The 19,644-nt window shown below is 42.3% G+C and overlaps 1 protein-coding gene across 2 annotated transcripts in view; it reads left to right on the top strand.

The window, feature by feature from the left end:
- The window catches only part of nkd1 (NKD inhibitor of WNT signaling pathway 1), a 50,135-nt gene that overhangs the window by 17,538 nt on the left and 12,953 nt on the right, over positions 1 to 19,644 (top strand). The window contains exon 4 of one of the 2 annotated variants that reach the window (XM_034110477.2): positions 8,139 to 8,196. In XM_034110477.2, the coding sequence (XP_033966368.1) occupies positions 8,139 to 8,196 (58 nt within the window). Of the gene's footprint in view, positions 1 to 8,138; positions 8,197 to 17,450; positions 17,504 to 19,644 lie in introns of those variants that run through there. The other variant, XM_034110468.2, reaches the window with a different exon arrangement.

The following is a 19,644-nucleotide window of genomic DNA, read 5'->3' as shown; positions in this document are numbered from 1 at the left end:
GGCTAAACGCTCTTTCATGTCGGCACCACTGCTCCAAACGTTGCAATCCTGAAGGTGTTTTTCTTGCGATGGGTGAGGGGCAGAGCAGGAGGCACCGAGTCCTAATGAGATTTTCCCTGGGTTTTGATGGAGTGCCAGTGGCGCTGCCATTGCTCCAGAGGCCTGCCTCCACTGAGCCTTGGCGCGCGATCAGGGGGAGCTGTCGTTGGCCGCATAAATTGTCCGCCTGTGTGGTGGGTCGAGGAGGCAGACAGCGTAGAGACCAAGAGGCCTTGTGGGACTTTCCCACAATCACATACAAGTACATATTACTTGCACTTTAATGTACCCTTTTACTTTCAAACACTCACAGCAGGAAAACTGGCCCCGTGGGTCCATGTCTGCAGTGCCAGAGAAAGGATGAGGGAACTTTCTGCCTTTACTCGCAGGCACTCACTGTCTTTTTCACTTTCCCTCTTGCTCTCTTGTCACCGTACAATATGGACCCTGCGATGCAAAATGAAACGGCAATTTGTTTCAAACTTTTCAAAACGGACTTTATTCAGAGTTCTCATTTCAGCTGCACCGTTATGCTCTACATTATTTCCAGAAACACTCGATCAATATTATCATTATTCACCTGGGTTATTCAACATTATCACACTATTTTAAAGAACATAACGGTGGTCAAACTGCTGACACGGTGTCTGCGAATACCTTTTTAAGGCTGTCAAATCCAACTTGTGAAAAGCAACGTTGTTAAATATGGAATTTTCACTTAATGTCCGTAAGAATGTGGCCTCAGACCGCCTGGACCTATGGACATGCATTTATTAGGGTTTCTGCCTTTATATCAGCAACACTGCATGCTGGATAGTCACAATACGTTTACTGCATTATTATATCTTTTGGCTACATATATTACATGACGACATGTTTGTTTAGTTTAGTTTATTTATTTATAGTGTCGTGGACAGTCCCCATCGATGAACTGTCACAAAAACAGTAAATGGAGCAGCTTTAGCCGACATGGCTAATTTCCAGCTGTTGTCCCCGGCCAGATGGTAATAGACACCCTTAAAATTACAATATATCAACAGCATTAGTTATAAGAAAATATATAAAATAAAATGCTTTCGTAAGCTATCATAATTACATAGCACCTTTATCTAAGTGTCAGATTTCTGTGCTTTATTGTTGAGAAAATACTTTGGTCTAATGCTTTTTGAAAGTGTGTGACATGCAAGTAATCGTCAAAAATATTCCTCGATCAAGAAGAATTGCAGATAAAGTGCTTCTTCTTTTATTTACACCAAGATGAATTTTAAACTATTATTGATTATAGGTTCACGATAGTTGACATTATTCAACCCAAAAGCCTGGTGGAGATTGAGTTTTCCTTGCTACACTATTTTCAAGCTGACATTTTCATTAGTAAGGAAAACATACTACAGTGGTCACGCTGGTGCTTGTTCTGTAAATATTATTATTCTTATATACGCTGTCTTTGGTAGATCCAAATTCATTTTTATAGAGTGCGCCATGGAAGACGTTTGCCAAACAGTTCTTATGGCCAAAGCAAACAGGCCGTTAAATGCTCGAGCACAGTGGATGGGATGTTGTCATGGGGCAGGCACACTGTGTTCTGTGTTATAGCCAAGCCATAAATCACTTTATGTGGAGTTTAAAACACTCGGGGGACATACAAGCCCCTTGTCCTAAAATCCCCCGAAGAAGCTCCCAAGGACCTGGCTCTCGTTGAAGGCAGAACGCTTTACGCAGCGGTCTCCACAGAACATTTAACATCATGTCTGGAAAATTGTTTTATTCGGTCCCGGGTGCAGCAGAAAAATGCATGTTTGTGTCCTGGAGCCAACAAATCTGACCAAATCTGCAGAAATAAGTGGAGGTGACACTTTGCTGGATAATTTATAAAAACAGTTTGGACTAGAGCCGGGCAACACATCGATATTATGATAGGAGACTAGATATCCTGGGAGATGTAGGGTTTCGTAATAGCGTAAGTGTTGTCTTTCACTGGTTTTAAAGGCAGCTTTACAGCGAATGTATCTGAATGCTGAATTTTTTAATTGCCGTACTTTTCGGACTATAAGCGTAAGTGTACAGCTGACGGCCACTAGGGAACCTCCTAAATATATGGATTTTACAGGTAAAATTAACCACCTTTAACTCTATGGGCTCTAGGACCGGTCCGCGCCCGCCTCCTTTAAGCGGCGGGCTCCAGCAGGAAAAGCTGGAGGCCGGAAAAGAGTGAGACAGCTAGCGCGCCAAAGTAAAACCGAGAGACAGAACGAGAGCAAGACAGACGGACAATTTAGCTGCTGCGGCTCATATGCAGGTGCGCTTTATAGTCCGAAAAGTACGGTATTTGACTTTACTCACTTTACCAAATCCATTTATTCAAGAGTATTTATTTAAAATATCATTGTGTAAATCATCAAATGTTGAGAAAGCGTCTCTGTTCAACTCTATAGTGTCAAAATATAAATATTAAGTGTTTTGGTAAACATTTTTATTGTTGATCTTGACACCGAGCAATATATAGATTATAAATTGCAGCAAAATTATCGAATTATTCAACACCCAATGTAAAGCAGGCTCGATAAGCAATCAAATGACAAAGATGATTTTATAGCACAGATATTATCAGTTGTGAGGGTACCACTTTGTTTTGTTATGCTTAAAGGTGGGGTAGGTAAGTTGGAGAAACCAGCTCGAGTGCGCTAGAATTTGAAAATACACAGCCAGAAAAAATCTGCCACTTCCTCACCGAGCACCTCCTCCAACACACACAAACGCGCACATGACCAATGAGGGCACGAGATAAGTTTGTGCCCCGATGGAAGGCTGACAGGCAGGTAGGCCATCCAGTTACTTTAGCCGGCTCAGATGATTGGTCGTGCTTTTTACAGCGCCACGGCTTCCACAGATGATATTTTTTTATGTATTTTTTGTCAAAGCACTTCAGATATTCATTGCTGTCGGGATGTTAAGAGCATTCCATGGAATATAACAAAACGTGTATCTCGAGCCAGTTTCTCAAACGTACCTACCCCACCTTTAAGCTGTGGTTGAGCCAATAGGCTGGGGCCCCTTTGACCTCAACATGCTCTCCTTCAGTGACCTCTGGCTTTTAAATTAGTAAAGGGTGGAGAAGCCCATCATTGCTACCTTACTTCACTAAATATGAATGGCTCTTTTGTTGATACCGTTTTACATTCATATAGGTAAACATTTCCCCAGCTGAAATCAATGAAGCGTATCTAATCTGATCTCGTGGTCAACATGCACGTACACCAGGAGTGCCAGAAATACATGAGACGCGGTCTTTGATTCCACTAACTCGTAGCAAATGTTGCGTCAGATGAGCTTCGTCTGAACTCATTAGTGGAGAAATCACTTTGGAGGGGGAGATGACCAGCTTTAGGGAAATCCACTCTGAGCCCTTTCATTTCAAATCAAACTGGAGTGAGGGAGTTCACGCCTTTATCCTCTCTGGATTACTTTCTCGTTCAACAGCAGCTGCATCTTCTACTGTCACTGAACGGCTACTTCTGTAACTGTAACATAATGATGTGTGTACACACTGCAAAATAATAATAATAATGGGTTCCATTTATAAAGCACTTCATATTTGATTTCAAATCCCGAAGTGCTACAAGCATGAACAGTATAAATAAACATTACACAACACGGTAGAAGCAATACAAAAATAAATAAAAGGGTCTAGGCAAAGGCTCTTTTGAAGAGATGGGTTTCGAGGCCTTTTTAAAAAAAAAAAAACCTATTGCAGTGTGTCAGTAGGGCTTCTCAATTAATCATATTTTAATCGCAATTACGATTATGGCTTGCAACGATTACGAAAACAACGTAATCGAAATAAAACGATTATTTTTTAATTATTATTATTACTTTATTTTTTTTATTTTTTTATAATTGGTTTTTCAGTTGAATTAAACTTAAAGTTCAGGGTAATCAACTGTTAAAAACATACCGTTCAAATGTTTTTTCTCCAATAAACTGATGTTTTCAAAGTAAATGACAATCGTTTTTAATAATCGTGATATCAATTATTGACCCAAATAATCGAGATTATGATTTTTGCCATAATCGAGCAGCCCTATGTGTCAGTGTGTCACGGTCTTTAACTGACCAATAACCATAACAAAGACGTCCCGCGCATCACGCTGTCGCACGAACATAATGGCCACTGAAGTCGGTGTTTGCAGTTTAATATACAAGTTCATGTGCAGGGAAACCATCAAATTCCCAAACCTATGATAGCAAAGACATATATATTTTTAAATAATGGCTGCTTCTTCTGTACAGAGGTGTGTGTGTGTGTGTGGTTGTGAAATTGGAGCCTGGACTGGTGGGATTGTAAAGTGAATATCTTGACTGAAAAAGATTTTAAGAGCTTCTATGAAGACATCTGATATGTCTGCTTGGACTGGGGTCCCTGTATCAGATTGAGGACAATGTATTAAAGTGGGCCTACTCCGAAGTGGAGAGATCAGATTCCATGTGCTGTTCACACCGTTATGAAAAGGCAGATAATAGTCACATTTACACAAGCCAATTTATCAGATTTTGGACACGTTGGCTTGCACCCTGAACATAGTCCGATTAATAAGACCAAGAATGTTGTCAATCCTTCTTTATCAGGAGTGAAGTGTGTGTGTGATTGAATGTTCGGGTTCAGACACTTTTCTTTCACATAGGTCTAAATGGTGCGGCTAGTAATGTTACTTCTGCCTTTTTCTGGAGCAGGGCAGAGAAATGTTCCCCATTGTTCCTCGGACCAATCGGCTGGTGCAAACACAGGAAACTCAGATACAAACATTCCTTATTTTTATGTTATCTTTTGACCCACACAGCCAAAGCCAAAATCTAGAGCTCTTAGCCTGAAATGTGTTAGTGGGTACGTTGTAGCCTTTGTAGAGCGAAGACCCCTTTATAACACACATTAAGAAAGGGAAAACCCCCAAGACCATAATAGGGCCACTTTTAGGGCTGGACCCGAATATCCGAGAATTCGGTCGTTGGTCTACTATTCGGTTTTCAACTTCGTTATTCGTTTAAAAAACAAAACGTTACAGACTTAGGTCGCATTCACACCAGCCTTGTTTAGTCCGGTTGAATCGAACCCTGGTGCGTTCAGCCGCTTGGTTCGTTTGGGTCGGTGTGAATGTCCGAGACCTCTGATGTGAACTAAACAACCGGACGCTGGTCCGCTTAAAAGAGGTGGTCTCGGACCGCTTGCTAGTGAACTCTGGAGCGGTTCATCTCTGGCGTGAACGCAGTCCGCACCAAAACATAGGAAGCCTAGTATTCACGCGTCACAAGAACGCGGATGTCTTCAAAATCTTTATCGAAAGAGTGAAGCCGAGTGAAGTGTTGAACAGTGTCGTGTAAAGTAAAAATGCTCCGTCAACTATACATAAAAGTCAGAGCCACCTGTCGTCGGTGAAACGCCCCTCCTTACTGCCGAACGTCTCATTAGGCTATATGTGTTATAATGTTTTTTATCGCACGATGTCTGATTGTATAATCATACGCCCCGCCCCGTCCACTAGAATCTGTTGACATGATGTCCAGATTAACAGCAGCATGAAAATAACCCGCCGATGCTCCATGGCGGAGGCTACGGTAGAAAATGCCGGGATTTGCGTTTTACCCCCCCTTAATGTCTGACCAATGGTTGAACAGCATTTCTGTGCACATGACTTGTGTTTAAAGCTTATAGTCACACAGGCCCCCCCCCCCGGCGCCCACCGAATATCCGCTGCTGATTACTACCGAATATCCGGAGCCCAAAAAATGGTATTCGGGATAGCGCTAGCCACTTTTAGCAAATATGTCCAAGTATTTTGATGTAAATATTTGGGCTGTATACCTGACATAACACCCGTTAAGGTCCTTTATGAGGTTGCATGGAGAAATGTTAGATATATCACACGGTAAATAAAAATAACATAGGGAATAAATACGTTTTGCCCCGTGAATACATTTCTATTTAGCATTGAGCGACTTTGCATGAAAGGAAAAAGGAAGTGTGTGTGAAGTAAAAAAAGCGTGTGGTGTTTTTTCTTTACACTGACCAGAGCAACTCCCAGAGTAACCCTAGCGGACTAATAATACGGCTCCCATCCATCACCACAGACAACAACCAATTAGTACATTCCTTTTCCTTCGTTTTCTCATGTTCTTGGTTAACCCCTCATGATTTTGGAACATTCATCAAAACAACAGTAAAACATTCAAGATGCTGTGTATGTACGTGCCGGCATGCATGTGTCTTTGTGTGCGAGGTCTCGAAGGAATGTTAATTGTGGTGTGATTTTATTTTTCTTTGAGGATACATGGGGGAAAAACCCAATGTAGTATTTTCCCTGTTGGTAAATGAGGCTACAGTCGCCAAGACGACGCTTCGTGTAACTTTATCTTTTTATTGTCACTCGGTGTAATTTTAAATTTTAGCAGTGAAATATGTGGAATTGTTCTGTTAGTGGGGACAACCAGCTGTCTCATATGAACGGGTCCAAAGCAGGTTGAATGATTTCAAACAAACTGGAACACACAATCTTCTGTCACCTTCGTATCAGAAATAAAAAATAATCACTTAGTAAACACGAGACTGTTGTTTAGTAGGCAAATATCTGACCAGGCTAATGTGCCAAGATGTACTACAGGGTCACTCAGCGGCTACCCATGGTTACCATTACACTGCTTTCCTTCTGATTCCTTGGTTTTTTGAAACATCAATTTAGCTGAAAAATGTGCAAAATTGGTTCGTTCTGGTAAAATAACGCAGTCATATAAATTTAAGTTTGAAAGGTATGTCGTTGATCTCTTTTTTGTTTGTTAACTTTGTAAAAAACGACAACTGGGTCATGGAGCTTTTGTTTGCACCATTTGCCACTTCAAATATATTGTTTAAAGGAGTCTGGTAGATTCTTAAAAAGTCTTTAAAGAATCTGCATTTAAATACGTTTAAGCTTTCATTGGTATTAAATGTCTCTAATGAATGTTTCAAAGTTTTTAACAACACACACACACACACACACACACACACACACACACACAGTTAGTCCAGCGGTTGGCTGTATTCTCATCTTTAGGCCACACACAGCGTTGTGTCCGTCTGACCTTCTACCTCTCTGGATTACACAGAAATCCCCACTCACGCCGTCACATCCTCACATCTAACACACACACACACACACACACACACACACACACACACACACACACACACACACACACACACACACACACACACACACACACACACACACACACACACACACATATTAACACAAAAGCTACTATGCTCAGATCAGATATTTTATGAGCATCAATCATCAATTTTCGTGTTAAACAACCCCTTTGATAAGAATGTCCCGTCTCAGAGTCTGTGTGGATTTGATCTACTTTTTAATGACTGACAGAAACATTTTGTGGTAGTTTGGGCGCATGAAAAGCTTTGAAATGAAGCCAGGCCTGGCTCTTTAAATGTGTGTGTGTGTGTATGTGTTGGACTACGTGCAAGCGGATGTGTGCATGTATGTGTGGTTGTCAGCCGGTGAGTAATGGTTTTTCGGCCAGATGACTGTAATGCCGCATGGATACCTGAGCCGGACCTTTCCATAGTGAAGCCCGGGATCACATGTCTCCAGCCTCTGCGGTATGCACTAACAGAACGAGAGGGGGCCCGCGTGAACAGTTAAAAACAAGTCGAGGAACGCATCACTGCAACGATATCCCACCACCAAAATAACCCTACTACCGTCCGTCTTTCCCAGAATTCCCTGCTGGACGGCGGCGATTTAGATATTTCTTTTTTACAATCATTCTGTCTGCCGCTCTCATGCTCGTTTTGTTTCAGTCCTACAATTACCATCCTCTTAGAACTTTCCGCTGCTGTCTAGGCTCAGCGTACAGTTGTCAAACTTCATATATAGATTTATAAATGCTATAATTTTGATTTCGAGGGCATGTCAATTCGTGTTGGAAAGCCTTGCTGTGGATTTGCATCGTTAAAGATGTTTTATTTTTATGTGACAAACATATGATGCTTCTCTGTTTTACGACTTGAAAAAGTGATTTATGTCTTCTGTATTTTTCTCTCTCTCTAGGACTCTATGGGTGAAGCATGTGCACAGAGGATTGGTGATGAACACTACCGGCTAGAAGGTAAGACTATCACGAAAGCTAAGCAAATCTTTCAGAATGTAGCTTTTATTTTTGTTTTATTTGAATAAAAAACATGGTTTGCAGTTGCCCCCCTCCTGGTGCTTTCTGCAGTCCTTTCCCCTCTGCTCCACACCCATGCTCTAAGCCCCAACAATGTGCTGATGAAGTCCCTTTACCTTCCCTCCCGCCTCTCCACCTCCTCATCCTTTCATCCGCCCCTTCCCCCCGTGGTGCTCGGCAAAGTGCCTCCATTCCCCCATGTTTTTCCCCCCCGATGTGATGTGATCCTGGATTTAAGAGCTCCAGGAGGAGAAAGTCTATCCCTCCCATTCAAAGGCAGGATTGAACGTGAGGCGAAGGCAGACATGAAGAGTTGCAAGAGATCAGCCTAGAATTTGGAAGTGCGGCAAAAAAATTACTTCACTTGGTAGTAGACAAAGTAGAGAGACTGAGTATAATATCATTTTAAGTCTGGGACACGGTTTTCCTCCCTTAAAGACAGATTGTATTTATTCTCAGTGATTAAAAGACAAATCTCTTTATTGGAAACACCACATTTTCCACGATATCTACTTTCTAAATAAAACTCAAATGTTCACGTTTAAGTATCCACGGCAAACTTGTTCTCTAAAAGCTAGCAAGACAAATGTGACGATACCAGAACTATCCAACTTTTGAAATTGTTGACAAAGTTAAGTGACATTGAAGTTGATCAGCAGTTCTGATTCATCAGGCTGTATTCAGGCTACAGTAGTTTACTTTAGAGGTATATAAATACATGCTATTTTGTCTTTTAAACCCTTCAGAAATTCTGACATTTCCTTTAATTCCGTTTTACATCATAATGAAGTATTATACACATTTGGGATTTGGATTGACAAAAAATACATAAAGGAATAACCTTGGAATGTAGTCTATAAAATGTCATGTCTATCCGTATCTCCAAAAATAAATGGATTGATCAAAAACCCTATTTACATTTGGGCCACAAGGCAGAGTCTCATGCTGCCAGTCAGGAAGTGGCAACATGAGTATTGCTATAAGTGCCTTGCTCAGAAAGTAAATATTGAATGAAAGTCATTTGTAAAATGTCCCCTCAAAGCGTTTTACATTCGTCTGCATTCAACTATTCAAACACATGAACCCAGAGGCAGATGCCGACATACAGTACAAGGTGCCGCCTGCTCAGACACTCAAACACTGGTTGACTTGTGGTGTAATATCTTGCCCAAGGATACATCCACCTGCTGAAGAAAAAAAACATCACCCCAAAATCAGGCCGTGTGTGTGTGTGTGCCCTCGTCTCGCCCCTCAGATCTGATGTTCAGCCAATCCTCTGGCTCGGCTCGGCTCATAAAGAGTCGGCTTATGTCTGTGTGTGGGGGGGGGGGGCTGATAGCAGATTACAGATTACTGTTACTCCTCCCGGCATTTCATTAGCTCCGAGATAAGCATCTCTCCACCGCATTGAGCTTTTGCTACGGAACAGATTTGCCCTCGCACACAATGTTCCCTTTGAGCACCTGCGATGATCAAACAGCGGGACCCCGAATGCTGCTCCTCTCCAAAAAGTTGGTAAAAGCTCCCTGGGATGATGCCTTTCATTTTTGGCATTTTGGATGAGACGGGTCGGCTTTGATCCGCTTTGGATCGGGAGGAGAGAAATGGGGCCGTTGTGTCTGCTGCGTTGGCGAGCAAACAAACAGTGTTTCAGATTTGACTCGGCTTAATTAATTAGTGATTCTGTTTTATAGCCGGTCTGATCTGCTTCCAAAAGGTTTGAGAAGGAAACTTCAAAGTGTGGCGGAGGAGGGGTGTGGTCTGTGTGTGTGTGTGGCTTGCAGGACTGTGAGTGGATGAGGAAGCAGTGGGGGGGATGCTCATCGGAAACTAAAAAAGGCACATGTATAGTATATGAGGATAAAGCATGGAGGTGGCTGGGTAAATTATGCAGGTGCGCCAGAACCCGCAGTTTTCTAAATAAATATATGCGACTCAAATACACTGAGCTTAAAGGGAGTATTTAGAGTAGTTGTGATTATACTTTATGTAATACTATACTAAATTAAAGCACAGTTTGAAACTCAAAACAAAACGCTGCTCTTTGGACCAAATTGGCATTTTGATAAAAAAAATCTGATTTGTGTCCAACAGATTTGTACTCAAGTAAAAGTACTAATACCACACTGTAACAATACTGTCTGACAAGTGAAAGTCCTGCATTGTCAAAGTTATGAAGTATATTTAGCTAAATGTACTTAAAGTACGAAACGTAAAAGTAGCTAATGTGGACAAATATAAAATAAATAAAAATGTAAGTTACTCCAAACTATAATAATATGGATATAATGGATATAATGACCAAGTGCATCTGCAGATTGACTGATTGGGTGAGGAAGAGAAGTGGCGGTGATGCTAATGCTAAGCTAAATCCCCAGAGGTGGATCATACAGTTTGCGTAAAGTCTGTAACACGCTTCTGAAAATAAACATAAATATAGGGTTGAAGCAGGGAGGTGTCTGGGTCACTGTAACTGATAGAAGCTTGCAAAGGAGCCGCCGTGTTCCCCTCCTAAATCTCACTTACATGTCGTGTGTATCCGCGGTTTCACGTGTCAAACAAACGCTGGATTTCTAAGCAGAGGAGGATATCCGGTGGCGTTAGGTCTGGGCCGACTTCCAGCGCTGAAACTAAAACATCGACGCAGACGTTGTGTTATTTCTGTCCACCAGGGTAGACTACCCTCAGGGTGTCCGCGGGGTCTTAAAAAGTATTAAAAGTTGATAAATCCATTTAGCGAAAATTAAGGCTATTAAAAAGTATTAAAACATATTAAACGGCATTTTCCAAGGTATTAAGAAGGTCCACAGCAACGACAACATGAAACACCCTTTAATTTACTGAAACAACATGTCGGGAAACCCTCTCAAGGTGGCCCCATGCATAGCGTGCCATAAAATTCTTATTTGAAGTTTCGTTGCCTTGCTCCGCTCTGTGGGGGGGGGGGGGGGGGTTATCTGCTGGTGGACTACCTGAGAGATATACAGCAGGAGAACACGCCGTCCACCGCGGAGAATAAACAGAAGGGCAACCATGAAAACCATGCTCCGGGGTCTTCTTCGCTGCTTTTGGTGTATTTTGTGGCGGCAGCAGCGCCACTTACAGGCCTGGCATATGTACTACATACGTACTACTTTTTTGCATTTGCGTTTTACTGTATGAGGCCCCTCGTGGGGCCGGGGTCTAAGCCAAACTATATCCGGTCACAGAGATCTGCTATTTTAAAGTAAGGTCAACACATATCGACCCTAAATATAGTCTATATTAAGAACGAGAAAAGTCTTAACATATATATCGTTTTTTGTAAACATATGACAAATGTGTGAGGGTGATGACGTCCTATGTGCCAGGCTTAGCCCCGGACAGCCCCAGCCCAATTTAACCCCTGGATATTTGTGTGGGAGCTCCTATATGGCATTACCCCCGCTAAAGCTCACCAAAGTTTAATATATTTCATCGTTCAAAGTTTTGTCAATTGTTTTGTTTATTGGTCAAATACTGGTTTCTAATGGTTTCTGAGGAGTTCTACTGGAATGAAAGAGCACGGAGTACAGAAGCAACAAAGCAGCATACTGCATTAAACCTGACCTTCACAGAGAGGTTGAAGTTCATGTGGAGAGGAGGCTTCAGTAGTCTGTCTGCACTCTGTTTAGTTAATAGAGTTAGTCTATTTAATGTAACCGGTTAGAACTCGAAGTTGCGATGAGGTCTTAAAAAGGTCTTAAAAGGTATTACATTTGGCTTCAGGATTCCTGTATATACCCTGACCCTAAATAAAGTGCAATCCAAAAATACACCTGAGGCATTAACATACTGTTGAATTAACCCCCCACGACACAGTGTAGTATATAGACTCTATAGAGTAGCTCTCTGATTGTATACAAATACAGGGCTGTGAAATCCAGCGGTGATGCTTTCTCATCAGTGGCACACATGGGTAGGGCTGGGCTTATAACATAGATGTTCCACCCTTACTTCCAGCCCTAAAGGCAAATGCCTCGCTGCAGAGAAGAAAGTACACAACTGATCATATACTGAATATATACACAAGTACATTATTGTAACTGCTTTGGGGCTCAATTCTTAATGTTTACATTTGATTATAAACCAGGTTTACTTACAGCAGTAGTCCTCTAATAATCTTGTTCATGTCCAAGCAATATTGGTATTGTAACTTGAATATCCTTCAATGAATTGATATCAAATCATGTATCTTATCGGGAAATCAGTGCAATAGCAGCATCCTTTCACATGTTTCCTTGGCTTATAAAATGTAGTGTTAAGTATTCAGTTCTTCACCAGTGGTGGAACGATCACTCAGACGTTTTGCTTGAGTAAAAGTAGAAACACTTAATTGTAAAGACAGAAATACTACACACATGCAAAGGACCTATACACATAAGGTACTGTGTGAATACACACATGCATGTGCTTTTTGTATGGAGAGGTATCTTAGGCAGCACAACTTCCATCCTTTGCAAAAGAAACGGTGTAGTAAAGTAATTCAAGCTGTCATACAAAAGAAAGGGAATGAAAAGTTCAATATTGGCCTCCAAGATGTAGTGGAATAGATGTATAAAGTAGAGTCAAATGAAAAAACTAAAGTACTAGTACCTCATCAGGATGTTCTCAGTTTGAATCCTGTCGGGGTGAATCTGTGTTTTAAAGTAAAACAGCGAACTGACTTGTATGCAATAGGAAGTCAGTCGTCTCGTCTCTGAGAGTAAGTCGATGTGACGGATTAGTCCTCCCTCCGGACCGTCTGACTTTACCGAGCGTCTGGATGGTAATTTACGCTGAATGTCATTCCATAACGTGATGAGCTCCCAGAGGTTTCCATAAGCCTTTTGATGTTCACACGCTGTTTCCAATCCACCATTTATATCCCAATGCTCATGTTCACACCCCCTCTCAGTGTGAAACACATTTTGGGTGTATTCTATATAATGGTGAAAGAAGTATACAGATCCTACACTTAAAAAAAGTACTTATACCACACCGTAAAAACTCTGTACAAGTCCTGCTTTGTTCAAGTTATTAGTATAATTAGCTAAATGTACTTAATAAGGACATGTCGGGATATCATTTCTCATCATTACCTGTTTTACAAGCTGCATAAGTCACGCATTAGCCGTTATATGGATATTACTGATGATTATCGATCAAAGATATCATCGTGACGGCACCAATAGTCCACCCCTACTATATCGTCCAGACTTAAGTTAAGTGCAGTTTCTGCCAACTCGAAATGTCTAAAGAGACGAAGTGGCACATTTTTAGATCAGTGTCAAATTTGACAATTGGTTTGTTCACCTTTTGGGTGTTATCATAATCACAAACACTTGAAGTACTTCCTACAAGCTTAGCACACTTGAGCAGCCTACAAATATAGACATTTGCAAGTTCAATATTTGAAGTTTGTGATAATCCTGATGCTTATGTTAACAGAACGGAGCCTTTGCTGCCTTTTGAGAATAAATACTTTGCATTCATACGGGTGATATTAAGAGAAAAATACGTTTTCAAAGTACATGCAGTCAGACAAAAGCTGAGCAGTTTGACTGTGGGTTCATTTCCAACCGGCAGCACTTGAGTGGGTGTGACACAATCTTAATTGCGGCTGCCGAACTGGGAAGTAGAAGCTATACAAGAAACACTCGAAGGCGACGACATACTGTATCCTCAGGTTACGACTGCCACCCCGACGTTCCCACCCTCAGGCTCTGACTTTTATCTTTGTTGTGTGGTCTGTGTGTGTCTGTGTTGGGTCTGTGTGTGTCGCTGCAAGTGCTTTACCCCCGGAGAAGACAGGCAGCTGCTGTGTGGAGGAGAAGATGCAGCAGAGGGGCAGCCATCCCCCGCAGGGCCTGCAGAAACAGATCCAGTTGAAGTGAGTTGTCGACAGCCAACAGGACGTTTATTACCTCCCCTCTGGATGAAACTGGGGCGATGGGACACACACACACACACACACACCACACACACACACCACACACACACACACACACACACACACACACACACACCACACACACACACCACACACCACACACACACACACACACACACACACACACACAAACACCACACACTTGCACGCTGGATGATACTGATAGTTGATGTCTGTGCTGTTTCAGGAGTTGGAGTGTGCGGTGTCTGTGGAGGAGGATAACCGGCAGGAGTGGACCTTCACCATCTACGACTTTGACAACAACGGCAAAGTCACCAGAGAGGTAAGGACCTGGATTTACCCGTGTATATAAACCTTTGATGAATAAATGATCACACCGATAAGTATACAGACAATGGTATAAGAAACTTTGTACAGATAACATTTTTGGTTTACCCACTTTTTTTAAAAAATTGTTCTTCTCTTAAGTCAAAATTAGAACGAGCAACCATTATCCAGCACACATGGTTCAAATCTGATATCATATGTTTAGAGCGTTCATCTGGAGTTGATTCCACCACAAAAATGTAAGTAGAGTAATTTAGGAGCAGGGGCCTGTACTACGAAGCTGGTTCAACCTAACCTGGATATGTTTGAGTTAGCCGGTTGGCCTAATCCAAAACATACGCGCTCTCGCTAAACTGTCCTACGACGCTGGTTATCGAGTGGATCGCTCAAGCCAGCCGTGCCCTATCTAGTTAGGTGCGCGTTCACATGAAAGGGGTGGTATTTGGAGCATTCGACCAATCACAGACATGGAGAAGCGTACTGACAGCGCAGCGTCATACTTCCTGAATGAAAAGTGAACTATAATATTAGACAAATGAAGACGTTAAACTTTAAACATCGATGACTTAAACACTTGATCAGGATCAAAGCCTCAGAGCTGCACCTGCAAGGTGAATACAGCTGGGAACAGAACACGTGTTTGAATGCGTACATTAACAGGTCTATGATATCACTGCCCGTCTAAAACACGATCTGACTTCAATTACATTTGTCTCGAGTGTTTCGTCAACTTAATGTGTTGCTTAAAATAATACTTCTGCATCCAGTCTGTGACGCTGTGAGTGTTGCACGGCCAGATACGGCTCAGCTGACTCAGATAAGGAGATATATGATACATTATGAAGTGATATGCCGCGGACTGTACTTAATGTACTCTGATCCGGTTACTTATGTTGTGGCAGATATTTAAGTAAGCTTTCTTAACGCTAATGTTATAATAGTCCGATTGCTCTGAAGATGGAGGTGATATTCTATTAATGTTCACGTTCACACAGTCGGTGATTTCTGCCGGCCGTCTTTCCTGCGACGGCAGCTTTTCTGTATTTCCTTTCTCCTGTAATATGACTTGATCGCTTTAAACTCCGCACACTGAGCTCTGATTGGTCAGCAGGCGGTGCTTTCACTGAGTTGAGCTCCTAACCTGCTCCCGACCAGGTTAGCCGCTAAGCATAAGTTACCATGGAGATCTAGCCCGCTAAAAAGAGAACCAGCTTCGTAGGACCGGAAAGCCGGAGTTTCCCCTGCATTTAGCCGGCTAAGCGAACATCCTGCTTCGTAGTATACCCCCCTGGTTGCCTCCAATAAATAAACAAAACAAAACATTCAAACGTCTCAAAACATCAGTTTATCATATCCATATCGTGTAATATCATAAAAGCTGTTGATTTTATCGCATCAACAAACTTTCTCAAATAGCAGCTCACAGCTACAAAACACCCTCCTTTTTTAGTATAAGAACGAATCAATACTATAATAATGTATTACCAACAATTAAACAATATACAACATTTTGGATTATTAGCTCAAAGCTAGAAAACACCCCTCTCGTTTGGGTTCAGAAATTAATCAATAACGTCCCCGTGGATCGCAAATGCTCCCATCCCCACACCCCCAACAGCAAGCGAGTACAGACGTGCCTCTCGCGTAACCTCCCTCCTCAGAACTGAATCCAGCGACATGTCTCTGCTCCTGAGAGTTACCGTGTGACTTGCCTCCTCCGCCTGATGCAGATCTGAGAGAACATCCAGAAAGGCCCGTGTCTTTTGAGCTCCACTTGAAACTGCGCAAAGAGACTGGAGCTGTCCTCTGTGCTTTTGGAGCTGCCGTGTTTTCATTGGTATTAAATGTCTCTAATGAATGTTTCAAAGTTTTTAACAACACACACACACACACACACACAACACCCACAGTTAGTCCAGCGGTTGGCTGTATTCTCATCTTTAGGCCACACACAGCGTTGTGTCCGTCTGACCTTCTACCTCTCTGGATTACACAGAAATCCTCACATCTAACACCACACACACCACACACACACAACACCACACACACACCACACAACACACACACACACACACACACACACACACACACACACACACACACACACACACACACACACACACATATTAACACAAAAGCTACTATGCTCAGATCAGATATTTTATGAGCATCAATCATCAATTTTCGTGTTAAACAACCCCTTTGATAAGAATGTCCCGTCTCAGAGTCTGTGTGGATTTGATCTACTTTTTAATGACTGACAGAAACATTTTGTGTAGTTTGGGCGCATGAAAAGCTTTGAAATGAAGCCAGGCCTGGCTCTTTAAATGTGTGTGTGTGTGTATGTGTTGGACTACGTGCAAGCGGATGTGTGCATGTATGTGTGGTTGTCAGCCGGTAATGGTTTTTCGGCCAGATGACTGTAATGCCGCATGGATACCTGAGCCGGACCTTTCCATAGTGAAGCCCGGGATCACATGTCTCCAGCCTCTGCGGTATGCACTAACAGAACGAGAGGGGGCCCGCGTGAACAGTTAAAAACAAGTCGAGGAACGCATCACTGCAACGATATCCCACCACCAAAATAACCCTACTACCGTCCGTCTTTCCCAGAATTCCCTGCTGGACGGCGGCGATTTAGATATTTCTTTTTTACAATCATTCTGTCTGCCGCTCTCATGCTCGTTTTGTTTCAGTCCTACAATTACCATCCTCTTAGAACTTTCCGCTGCCGCTGTGTCTAGGCTCAGCGTACAGTTGTCAAACTTCATATATAGATTTATAAATGCTATAATTTTGATTTCGAGGGCATGTCAATTCGTGTTGGAAAGCCTTGCTGTGGATTTGCATCGTTAAAGATGTTTTATTTTTATGTGACAAACATATGATGCTTCTCTGTTTTACGACTTGAAAAAGTGATTTATGTCTTCTGTATTTTTCTCTCTCTCTAGGACTCTATGGGTGAAGCATGTGCACAGAGGATTGGTGATGAACACTACCGGCTAGAAGGTAAGACTATCACGAAAGCTAAGCAAATCTTTCAGAATGTAGCTTTTATTTTTGTTTTATTTGAATAAAAACATGGTTTGCAGTTGCCCCCCTCCTGGTGCTTTCTGCAGTCCTTTCCCCTCTGCTCCACACCCATGCTCTAAGCCCCAACAATGTGCTGATGAAGTCCCTTTACCTTCCCTCCCGCCTCTCCACCTCCTCATCCTTTCATCCGCCCCTTCCCCCCGTGGTGCTCGGCAAAGTGCCTCCATTCCCCCATGTTTTTCCCCCCGATGTGATGTGATCCTGGATTTAAGAGCTCCAGGAGGAGAAGTCTATCCCTCCCATTCAAAGGCAGGATTGAACGTGAGGCGAAGGCAGACATGAAGAGTTGCAAGAGATCAGCCTAGAATTTGGAAGTGCGGCAAAAAAATTACTTCACTTGGTAGTAGACAAAGTAGAGAGACTGAGTATAATATCATTTTAAGTCTGGGACACGGTTTTCCTCCCTTAAAGACAGATTGTATTTATTCTCAGTGATTAAAGACAAATCTCTTTATTGGAAACACCACATTTTCCACGATATCTACTTTCTAAATAAAACTCAAATGTTCACGTTTAAGTATCCACGGCAAACTTGTTCTCTAAAAGCTAGCAAGACAAATGTGACGATACCAGAACTATCCAACTTTTGAAATTGTTGACAAAGTTAAGTGACATTGAAGTTGATCAGCAGTTCTGATTCATCAGGCTGTATTCAGGCTACAGTAGTTACTTTAGAGGTATATAAATACATGCTATTGTGTCTTTTAACCCTCAGAAATTCTGACATTTCCTTTAATTCCGTTTTACATCATAATGAAGTATTATACACATTTGGGATTTGGATTACAAAAATACATAAAGGAATAACCTTGGAATGTAGTCTATAAAATGTCATGTCTATCCGTATCTCCAAAAATAAATGGATTGATCAAAAACCCTATTTACATTTGGGCCACAAGGCAGAGTCTCATGCTGCCAGTCAGGAAGTGGCAACATGAGTATTGCTATAAGTGCCTTGCTCAGAAAGTAAATATTGAATGAAAGTCATTGTAAAATGTCCCCTCAAGCGTTTACATTCGTCTGCATTCAACTATTCAAACACATGAACCCAGAGGCAGATGCCGACATACAGTACAAGGTGCCGCCTGCTCAGACACTCAACACTGGTTGACTTGTGGTGTAATATCTTGCCCAAGGATACATCCACCTGCTGAAGAAAAAAAACAATCACCCCAAAATCAGGCCGTGTGTGTGTGTGTGCCCTCGTCTCGCCCCTCAGATCTGATGTTCAGCCAATCCTCTGGCTCGGCTCGGCTCATAAAGAGTCGGCTTATGTCTGTGTGTGGGGGGGGGGGGGCTGATAGCAGATTACAGATTACTGTTACTCCTCCCGGCATTTCATTAGCTCCGAGATAAGCATCTCTCCACCGCATTGAGCTTTTGCTACGGAACAGATTTGCCCTCGCACACAATGTTCCCTTTGAGCACCTGCGATGATCAAACAGCGGGACCCGAATGCTGCTCCTCTCCAAAAGTTGGTAAAAGCTCCCTGGGATGATGCCTTTCATTTTTGGCATTTTGGATGAGACGGGTCGGCTTTGATCCGCTTTGGATCGGGAGGAGAGAAATGGGGCCGTTGTGTCTGCTGCGTTGGCGAGCAAACAAACAGTGTTTCAGATTTGACTCGGCTTAATTAATTAGTGATCTGTTTTATAGCCGGTCTATCTGCTTCCAAAAGGTTTGAGAAGGAAACTTCAAAGTGTGGGCGGAGGAGGGGTGTGGTCCTGTGTGTGTGTGTGGCTTGCAGACTGTGAGTGGATGAGGAAGCAGTGGGGGGGATGCTCATCGGAAACTAAAAAGGCACATGTATAGTATATGAGGATAAAGCATGGAGGTGGCTGGGGTAAATTATGCAGGTGCGCCAGAACCCGCAGTTTTCTAAATAAATATATGCGACTCAAATACACTGAGCTTAAAGGGAGTATTTAGAGTAGTTGTGATGATACTTATGTAATACTATACTAAATTAAAGCACAGTTTGAAACTCAAAACAAAACGCTGCTCTTTGGACCAAATTGGGCATTTTGATAAAAAAAATCTGATTTGTGTCCAACAGA

Source organism: Pseudochaenichthys georgianus, chromosome 3 (genome assembly GCF_902827115.2).
Source record: "Pseudochaenichthys georgianus chromosome 3, fPseGeo1.2, whole genome shotgun sequence".
Lineage (NCBI taxonomy): Eukaryota > Metazoa > Chordata > Actinopteri > Perciformes > Channichthyidae > Pseudochaenichthys > Pseudochaenichthys georgianus.
The sequence above is the reverse complement of the archived record's forward strand: the minus strand, read 5'-3'. Positions and strand labels throughout refer to the sequence as shown.